Source organism: Choloepus didactylus, chromosome 20 (assembly GCF_015220235.1).
Source record: "Choloepus didactylus isolate mChoDid1 chromosome 20, mChoDid1.pri, whole genome shotgun sequence".
Taxonomy (NCBI): domain Eukaryota; kingdom Metazoa; phylum Chordata; class Mammalia; order Pilosa; family Megalonychidae; genus Choloepus; species Choloepus didactylus.
In genome coordinates this window covers 33,097,060-33,107,210 of record NC_051326.1, presented here as the reverse complement: position 1 = coordinate 33,107,210, position 10,151 = coordinate 33,097,060, and the positions used below count along the sequence as shown (strand labels likewise).

The following is a 10,151-nucleotide window of genomic DNA, read 5'->3' as shown; positions in this document are numbered from 1 at the left end:
TCTATCAACTGCAAGAAGCCATGTTGCACTTTCCACAGTTAACATGAAATCTCTTCAGCTAATTATCCAAGCTTGTCACTTTCAAATTTTGCCTTCTATATCAGGACTTGATTTTTTCAAATTCCCTGCCACTTTAAAAGAAGGATCACTTTTCTTCCAACTGGAAATGACTCATTCATCATTTCTAAGGCCTCGTTGGAAATACCTTTAGCTTCCACATTTCTACCAACAGTCTCTTCAAAACAATCTAGGCCTTATCATGCATAACACAATTCTTCCAGAATCTTCTCCTTATCCATTTATAAAGTCATTCCAGCATTTCTGGTATTTGTAAATTGCAGCACCCCACTCTTGTACCAAAATGTGTTTTGGTTTGCTAAAGCTGCTGGAATGCAATATAGCAGAAATGGATTGGCTTTTACAATGGGGAATTATCAGCTTGCACATTTACAGTTCTAAGGCCATGAAAGTAAGGCATCCACTGGATGATACCTTCTCGGAAGACTGCTGGCATCTGCGACACCTCTGTCACATGGGAAGGCACGTGGCTGGCATCTGCTGGTCCTTTGCTCCTGGGTTTCATTACTTTCAGCTTCTTGTTCCAGTGACCTCCTCTCTGAGCTTCTGTGCATCCTCTCTTAGCTTCTCTGGGGTTTTTCTCTGTTTTTTCTGCTTTTTCTGTTATCTTCTCATAAATGACTCCAGTAAAAGGTTTAAGACCTACCTTGAATGGGTGGGTCACATCTCAAATTGAAATAACCTAACCAAAAGGTCACACCCACAACAGGTCTACACCCAAAGGAATGGATTAAAGGAACATGGCCTTTTCTGGGGTACATAATAGCTTCAAACCAGCACAGCAGGTAAGCCTTTCCCAGGCAGTGCTTTTTGTTTCTTATAATGCCGTCCTTGTCACAGGCTGCTTTTGTCTGCAGGTCAAATTTTAGAATGGAGGAAGGGGGGCATGCAGAGAGGAGTTTCCCAATCCAGTCATTCCCAGCTAGAACAAGGCTATAGGGAATCAAAGTGAACACTGGCCTGGTCCAAACTGCCTTGGTGAGGGACAAAGGTGGTACCAGTAAGGGCATTGGTAGCTGTGCTTTCTTGACTTGCCCAGCCAATGCAGCCCTTCAGCTGTCCTCTGCAGCTCTGAGGAAGCCTGCTCTCTTTAATTCTCTGCCAATTTTGTCAGGATTTGAATGGAACAATGGCCACCCTCAGCGCCTGGCCTTCAGCAATCCAAAGCAGCTAATCAAAAGCAGTGATCAGCAATTGGCCTTAGCCCTCCTCAGATCTTGGGGGAGTGGATTTTATGTCTCTAGCACCAGAAAGTTATGCCAGGGGCCAGATCCCATTGCTGCCTGCCATGAGAGTGGGGTATGTGCACTGGTAACCACTGCCCAGAAAGCAATTTACTGGTCTTTACTGTATTTTACCAGCCTCTTCCTCCCACTCTTTCCTGGATACTGTAGTGTTCTACTGGACTCTGGAGTTTTGAAATAGTTGATATTGCCTGTTTAATAGTTGTTCTGGTGGAGGGATTGATTCCTGGAGCTTACTACTCTGCCATCTTTCCACAGTTCTTAATAGTTTTATTTTTATAGGGAATGAAAGCATAACTGAGAACTAAATTCTCTAAACTACACCTATGGGAAGCCTCTGTAGTACCTCAGCAAACCCATAAAGAAGCCACTGCTATTTACTTTGTAGCAGTTTAATGAAATGGCAAACAGAATACCCAGAAGGAAATAAACAGTATCATAGGTTGGAAACCCAATCCTGTAAATGGATGGTAAATGTCACTGCATTTACAGGGAGTGAAAAAAACCACAACTCTTCTTGGTATGTTGAAGACTGAACATTTATTTTCAGACCCTTTTAGGGGAATCAATACCATTTAATAAACATTTTTAAAATGCCACAGAAGCAAGGGGGCCCAGGGTTAAGCCATGCTTTTAAGAATTGACCCTTTCCAGGCTGAGTCTCCTTAGGTTACCTGAAAATTTGAAAGAGGCAGTTCTAGATAATGAACCTTTGAAAAAGACAATATTTTTCCTATTTTTAGATATGGGTCTACTTTCCATTTTTTAAAAAATCACAATTTGAATTCTTACATTTCTCTATTTAAAATAAACCAAAATCCTTAAGAATTAAAATTTAGGGAACACCTTCTGTGAAAGCAAATCTTGACACAGAGCCAAACAACCTCAGATAATTGCTCAGGAAACATAAATACTTGCTCAGGAAACAGAAAAGGGAAAGCCAACTGCTTCTCTTGGCACCACAGCTGTGACTGCCTACAATGTTTTGCAGTTGAGATTGTGAGAAGTAAAGGCAGTAAAAAAACGTGAAATAAAGGGTATTTGTAATGGCCAGTCTTATTGGTAGACTCCTGAATGGGCAAGGGCTGGTAGACATCTGTAATCAAGCTTAAAACACAAACCCACAATTTTAATTCCTATTTCTCCATCACACTGTTATTTCAAGATGTCAGCACAGTGATCAGAATTATATCCATTTTCTTAACTTTTCCTCAAATGTATATGTTGTTCAAGGCCAGAGATCAAAGACTCACAGTTTTTGTGTTTCAACCTAACTTTCTGACCTTACAGAACATATTTGTAACTTACTCCTAAGTTTGCTCCTCAAATGATAATACCCAGTTTTATTTCATGAATTACAGTGTCCAAATGAATTAATTTGGTTTTGTTGCTGTGTTTGAGTCAAAAGTTAGTCACTTGCAGGCATGTCTCAGGCAGATTTTAGAAACTGGGTAAATAATTTAAGCTTCAAAAACTGAAGTGACTTCTTCAGAACATGCAAGAGAGGGCAGTGCACGAGCTCTGCGAGTGCCTGAGGCCTGCTGGGCTTTATCAGCAGATGTCCCTCCCTGGCCTTGAAAGCATTCTTCAGTCTCTGAATCTGCAGAATGAGGGTGAAGCTCTTTGCAAGGCGGATGGTCGTGTAGGTCCATTTGCTTTGTTCAGCCTCTCTGCTGAGTACTTCAGAAATCTTGAATCTTTATTTTATGCCAGGGAAGATACTGCATAAAGTTGAAATGATGTGGCCATTATTTTAGCATCTTTACCATATATGGCCCTTGTAACCTGTAGCCAATCTTTCTGTAATAATTCCTGGTGCCGACTCCTAAAAAGCAGCAGAAAAAAAGCAAGAAATGAGTGTGTAATAAGTGTAACTTTAGTAACCCTCAAAAATCACCAAATTCTTCCCAAGCAGCTTCACACAGTATCCTACTCTCATTCACAGATCAAATTCCATTTCTGATAGAATCTCATTTTAGTAAGTTTGGAACATTTTTATTACTTTGAATCCAAGTTGCATTAAAATATAGAAACTGCTATTTATAAAGAAATACATCCCTTTTCTTGATTTCTAACATAAATTCAAGGTATTCAACATATTTATAGACAATAAAATGTGCACGCTATGTATTTCAGAGGCTGTGTATTGGCACCATGCAGTGCTACATGAGGTATTACAAGTGAGTAAGAGGTGGACTTAAGGTGTGAGATGGGTACACTCCAAATGAGGCCAAACATTATCAAGGTTTTCCAGAAATCTGAAAGAGAGAAGAGGTGCAGGAAAATGGAATCTTCACACAGCTGCCAGTAGCAAAGTTATTCTGAACTAAGACAGAACCTGTACTTCTGTGATCAGTACACAGTACTACACACAACTGTGAGCGACAATTTAACTTCAACAAAACATGATCAGTCACATTTGAATTTTTTTTAGTCTTAGAGTTTTGTTTGTATTAATTTGTACATTCATTTTGATAATGAGCACTATAAGTGTAAGAAGTTCATACCAGATTTATGTTTGTATACATTTAAGGAACACTAACTGATTTAAGTCAGTACTAAAGGTCTATGACATTCTTTCTTTCTTTTAAAGGGAACTATATATTACTTAAGTTTGAAAAAGACTATCTTCAATGAAGAATTTGAGCTCACAGGATAAAGCATGACTTATGGTAGTATATAGGAGTGATTAAGATCAGTTAGGAGTGGTTTGAAAGTTAGGAATTGGTTTGAGATCGGATCAGATCTGCCAAATATTTTATAGGTCTGTGGCTTGGGAAAATTCAAAGTGTCTTGAGTCTCCACTTCCTAGTCTGTAATAAAGCACCTACATAAGGATGTGAGGATTAAATGAGATAGTCCATGAAATATGATTAGTCCAGGCCTGGAACAGGCTAATTCCTCAGAAACGCTGGCTGCTGCTGTTATTGTTAAAGCTTTCAATGATCTGGTACTTGATTACCTTTCTAGCTACATCTCTCATTACACTCTACTTAGATGCTATGCTCTAGCCTCAGTGAATTTTTAATTTTTTTAGGTTCCCCGAATGTGTCAGGCTCTTTCTCTAGCTTCCAGGTCTTTGGTCATGCTGGTGCCTCTGCTGGAAACACTCCCTACCCCTGGCCCCGCTGCCCACTCAACTCCTGTTTATTCTTTAGGTCTCGGGTTAAACACTACTTCCTCTGGAAAGCCATTCCTGACCTCCCAAATCTTGGTTAATTCTACATCCTTTGTAGTTCCAGAGCAATCTATACTTCTCCCACCATAACTCTCACTACAATGGATTCTAGCTGCTTATTTGTCTGACTCCCCTAAAGAAAATAAATGTTACACATTTTGTTCATCACTGTATTCTAATGATTAGTATTATGCCCATCAGAATTTACTGAATAGAATAAATGAAAGGCAAAAAGTTTTGGCATGAAATCAAATAATTGTTAGTTCTCAAGTCTACCCTCATTCTTTAGCCCAAACATTTGCTATTTAGGAATAGGATTACCCACTATGTTGTTTCTTACCCCCTTGAAAAATTTTTAAGTACTAAGAAAATAAAACTGAAGCTGATGTGAGAGAGGTAACAGAATCATATCAGGTCACCAGAGACTTGCCCTTTTAATTGAAGAATTACTCATATTTTGCGCAATTTCACATATTCTTTGTGTTTTGATAGTTACTTCCGTTTAACTTGTGGCTTGGATAGAACAAGGGAAAGGTAAAAACATGAACAAATAACGGGTTCAGACCCACTGAAAACAGGAAAACATTTCATAATAAAAAGAGGACTCAAAACCCTCAGAGGGGTAAAATGACCTTATTGCTTTTAGGATATATCCTCAAGTTGTATATATGCATAAGCTATAACCCAGCAATTACCTTCCCAAGTGGAGAGAAATCAACACTAATGTCAAACAAAAGACATGCTACTCATAGTAGCCTCAAATGGTAAATAATCCAAACATCTATCTAGAGTGGAATGGATAAATTGTGGCATATTTGTACAATGGAATACTATACAGCAATGAAAAAGGCACTATAGCCACTTCTAACAACTTTAATAATTTTGACTGGAAGAAATCATATATATAAGATTCCATTTATATGAAATTCAAACACAGGCAAAACTATATAGTGATAGAAATCAGAATAGTGGTCACCTTTGGAAGAGGGTACAGAAGGAAAAGGGGGCACAAGGGGGTCTCTTGAGGGTGTTAAGAAATGTTAGATTTTGATCTAGGGAGTAGATGAATGGGACTAGACACAGGCAAAAATAAGCTGTACACGTAACATTTTGTACTTCATTGCACATATATCTAAAAAAAAAAAATTCAAGAGGGAGCACATCCATATAACAGATGTTTCAATGCATTTCAAGAGCTCAATTTGTCCAAATAAATCAGCAATATAAGACAGGAGTAGGATGAGAGACAGGCAGTTAAGAAATCATTACCAAAGTGATCGTAGTCATAAGGATACCTCTGAAATCACTCAATAGGGTGTTTTCAATTTCTAGAGTGCTACTGGCCAGAACCTTTCTACACCTCTTTCCCTGATGGGAGCATGCTTGACTTATTCAAAGAACAGGAAGGAGGGAACTTTTAGGAATTTGGCTTTTATTCTGAGTGAGAAGGGAACAATCAGAAGATTTGATCAAAGAAATGGCATAATTTGATTTCTGCTTTAAAGGGTTCTCTCTGTTTTTATTATTATTTTTTAATTAGAGAAGTTGTGGGTTTACAGAACAATCATGCATAAAATACAGGATTCCCATATACCACCCTGTTATTGATACCTTGCAATGGTGTGGTACATTTGTTACAATTGATAAAAGCACATTTTTCAAATTGTACTATTAATTTTAGTCCATGGTTTAACTTAGAGTTTACTGTTTGTGTAGCGCAGTACCACTGATTTCTTTTTAAAATTTTTATTCTATTACTATATATACAACCTAACATTTCCCCCTTTAACCACATTCAGATATATATTTCAGTGCTGTGGATTACATTTACAATGTTGTGCTACCACCACCACCATCCATTCCCAAAACATCTCCATTGTTCCAAACAGGAACTTTGTACATTTTAGGCCATAACTCCCTATTGTCTATCCCCACCCCATCCCCTGGCAAACTATATTCTAGATTCTGACTCTATGAATTTGCTTTTTCTAATTATTTATTACCAGTGAGATCATACAATGTTTGTCCTTTTGTGTCTGGCTTATTTCACTCAACAATCTTCAAGGTTCATCCATGTTGTCACATGTATCATGTTTTCATTCCTTTTTATGGCTGAATAATATTCAATTTTATGTTTATACCACATTTTATTTATCCCTTCATCTACTGATGGACATGGGTTGCTTCCATCTTTTGGCAATTGTGAATAAAGCCACTATGAACATAGGTGTATTAGTTAGGGTTCTCTAGGGAAACAGAATCAATGAGAAGTGTCTCTGACTATCAAATTTGTAAAAGCAACTCACGCAACTGTGGGTATGCACTAGTCCAAATTCTGTAGGGCAGTCAGCAAACTGTCAACTCCAAGGAAGATGTCCAATGAACTCCTCAGGAAATGAACTGGGATCTTCGACGAATGTGTTCGATGAACTCCTCAGGAAACGAACTGGCAACTTCGCCGAACTCCTCAGGAAATGCTTCACTGGGCAGCCGAAGAAGAAGTGAAGGTCCTCTATCTGTTTTGCTTATAAGTTTTCAACTGATTAATTGGATTAAATCCAGCCAATTGCATTCTCTCATTGTGGAAGGCACACCGTTTGGTGAGTCATCAGTCACAGCTGCAGTCAATTGACTGATGATTTAATAAACCAGCCTGTTGGTTTATTAACCAGCCACAAACATCCTTACAGCAACTGTTAGGCCAATGTTTGCTTGACCAGACAGCTGGGTACTATCACCTGGCCAAGGTGACACATGAACCTATCACAATAGGTGTGCCAATATCTATTCAAGTTCCTTCTTTCAATTCTGTTGCATTTATACCTAGTGGTGGGATTGCCAGGTTGTATTATAATTCTATACTTTCTGATGAACAGCCAAACTGTCTTCTACAATTCTTGCAACATTTTACACTGGCCACCAGCAATGAATGAGTGTTCCTATTTCTCTACATCCTCTCCAACACTTGTAATTTTTCCATTTTTTTAAATAGCGGTCATTCTGATGGGTGTGAAATGCTTTCTCATTGTGGTTTTGATTTGCATTTCCCTGAAGGCTAATGAGGCTGAGCATCTTTTCATGAGTTCTGGCTATTTATATATCTTCTTCACAGAGATGTCTATTCAAGTCATTTGCCCATTTTAAAATTGGGCTATTTGTCTTTTTGTTGTAAAGTGAAGGACTTCTTTATATATTCTGGATATTAAATCTTTATTGGATATGTGGTTTCCAAATACATTCTCCCATTGTGTTGAGTTGTTTTACTTTCATGATAAAATCCTTTGAGGCCCAGAAGTTTTAAATTTTGATTAGGGTCCATTTATCTGTTTTTCCTTTTGTTGCTTGTGTTTTGGGTGTAAAGTCTAAGAAGCCATTGCTTAACACAGGGTCCTGAAGATGCTTTCCTATCTTTTCTTCTAGGAGTTTTATAGTTCTAGGTCTTATATTTAGATCTTGGATCCATTTTGAGTTGATTTTTGTGTAAGGTGTGAGGAAAGAGTCTTCCTCCTTTCTTTTGCAAATGGAGATCCAGTTTTCTCAGCACCATTTGTTGAGACTATCCTTTCCTAATTGAGTGGTCTTTGCCCCCTTGTCAAAAACCAGCTGGAAATGTAGCTTATGAGGGGTGACAATGGGATGGAGAAAGCCATAAGGACCACACTCCCCTTTGTCTAGTTTATGGAAGGAGGAGTAGAAAAATAGGGGAAGGAAACAAACAAACAGACAAAGGTACCCCAGTGTTCTTTTTTTACTTTAATTGCTCTTTTTCACTTTAATTGCTCTTTTTCAGTTTTAATTATTATTCTTGTTATTTTTGCTGTGTGTGCTAATGAAGGTGTCAGGGATTGATTTAGGTGATGAATGTACAACTATGTAATGGTACTGTGAACAATTGAATGTATGATCTGTTTTGTATGACTGCGTGGTATGTGAACATATCTCAATAAAATGAAGATTTAAAAAAATCAGTTGGACATAAGTGCAAGGATTGATTTCTGAGCTCTGAATTCAATTCCACTGTCTTTACGTCTATCCTTGTGCTAGTACCATGCTGTTTTATTACTGTAGCTTTGTAGGAAGTGAGTCCTCCAACTTCGTTATTCTTTTTCAAGATGGCTTTGGCAAGTTAGGGCCCCTTAACCTTCCATAAATTTGATGATTGGCCTTTCCATTTATGCCAAGAAAATCACTGGAATTTTGATTGGGATCAAATTCAGTGGAAGTGAGAGTGGGCATCCTTGTTTTATTTCTGATATTAGAGGGAAAGCTTTCAGTCTTTCACCATTATAATGTTAGCTGTGGATTTTTCACATATGCCCTTTATCATGTTGAGGAAGTTTCCTTCTAGTCCTAGTTTTCTAAGTGTTTTTATCAAGAAGGGTTGCTGCTATTAAAACAACAACAACAACAAAAAACCCCCAGAAAACTACAAGTTCTGTAGCTGTGGAGAAAGAAGTATACTTATGCACCACTTGTAAGGACGTAGAATTGTGCAGTCCTTCTGGAAGGCAGTGTGGCTAAGTATAGAATTGCCATAATATCTAGCAATCCCATTACTAGGTATATACTCAGAAGAACTGAAAGCAGGGTTACGAATAGACATTTGCACTGATGTACATGGTGGCATTATTCACAACTGCCAATGGATGGAGGTGGCCCAAGGATCCAGCGACTGATGAGCAGAAGGGCAAATTGTGGTGTATACATATAACAGAATATTGTACGGCTGCAGAAAGGAATGAAGTTGTGAGGCATGCAACGATGTGGATGATACTTGAGGGCGTTATGTTGAGCGAAATAAGCCAGAAACTAAAGGACAGGTATTAGATGGTCTCACTAATATGAACTAACTACAGTAAGCAAACTGTGAGTTAAAGTTGAAAGCACAGGTTATCAGGAGACAGAAAGAGGGCAGAGACTGATCAATAAATGATAAGGAGTACAGAATGTTCAATAAGGTTGACTGTAAAGGTTTGACATGGATAGCACAATACTGTAAGTGTAATTAACAAAGCTGTGTATGAGTATTGTTGAAAGAGAGGAAAGCTAGAATCGCGTATGTCACTAGGAAAGCTAGAGGATAAAAACTGGGACTGTATAACTTGGCAAAATTTAGAGTGGACAATGATGGTGGTTAATTGTATAAATATAAGGAAATTCTTACATGAACTAGAACAAGCTTACAAGGTGTTAACAGGGTGGTATACGGAGAAAAAAAAACAATATAAACTGAGGTCAACAGTTAAGAGTAAAATTCTTGCATTAATTGTAAAGAAGGCACTATACCAAAGCTAAGTGTCAATAATAGGGGGACATAAGGGGTATGGGATTTTTTTTTCTTCAGAAGAAATGAGAATGTTCTCATAATAACTCAAGTAGTGAGTATATAACTATGTGATTATACCAAGAGCCATTGATTATATACTTAGGTGTATGGTGGTGAATAAAAAAAAATTAGGGGGAAAAGGAGTATGGGATGTTTTGGCTTTTTAAAAATATTTCTTTCTTTTTTGGAGTAAAGAAAATGTTCTAAAATTGACTGTGGTGATGAATGCACAACTGTATGATGATGCTGTGAGTCACTGTATATTTTTGATGGCTTATACAGTGTGTGAATATATCTCAATAGAGCTGCATTAAAAAAAGTTTGC

The 10,151-nt window shown here is 37.8% G+C and overlaps 1 protein-coding gene across 2 annotated transcripts in view; it reads right to left on the bottom strand.

The window, feature by feature from the left end:
• Positions 1–1,845: 1,845 nt before the first annotated feature.
• The window catches only part of ELP3 (elongator acetyltransferase complex subunit 3), a 116,928-nt gene continuing 108,622 nt past the window's right edge, over positions 1,846–10,151 (bottom strand). For both annotated transcript variants that reach the window (XM_037813057.1, XM_037813058.1), the window contains exon 15: positions 1,846–3,147. In XM_037813057.1, coding sequence (XP_037668985.1) covers positions 3,071–3,147 — 77 coding nt within the window. In that variant the 3' untranslated portion in view covers positions 1,846–3,070. The remainder of the gene's footprint in view (positions 3,148–10,151) is intronic.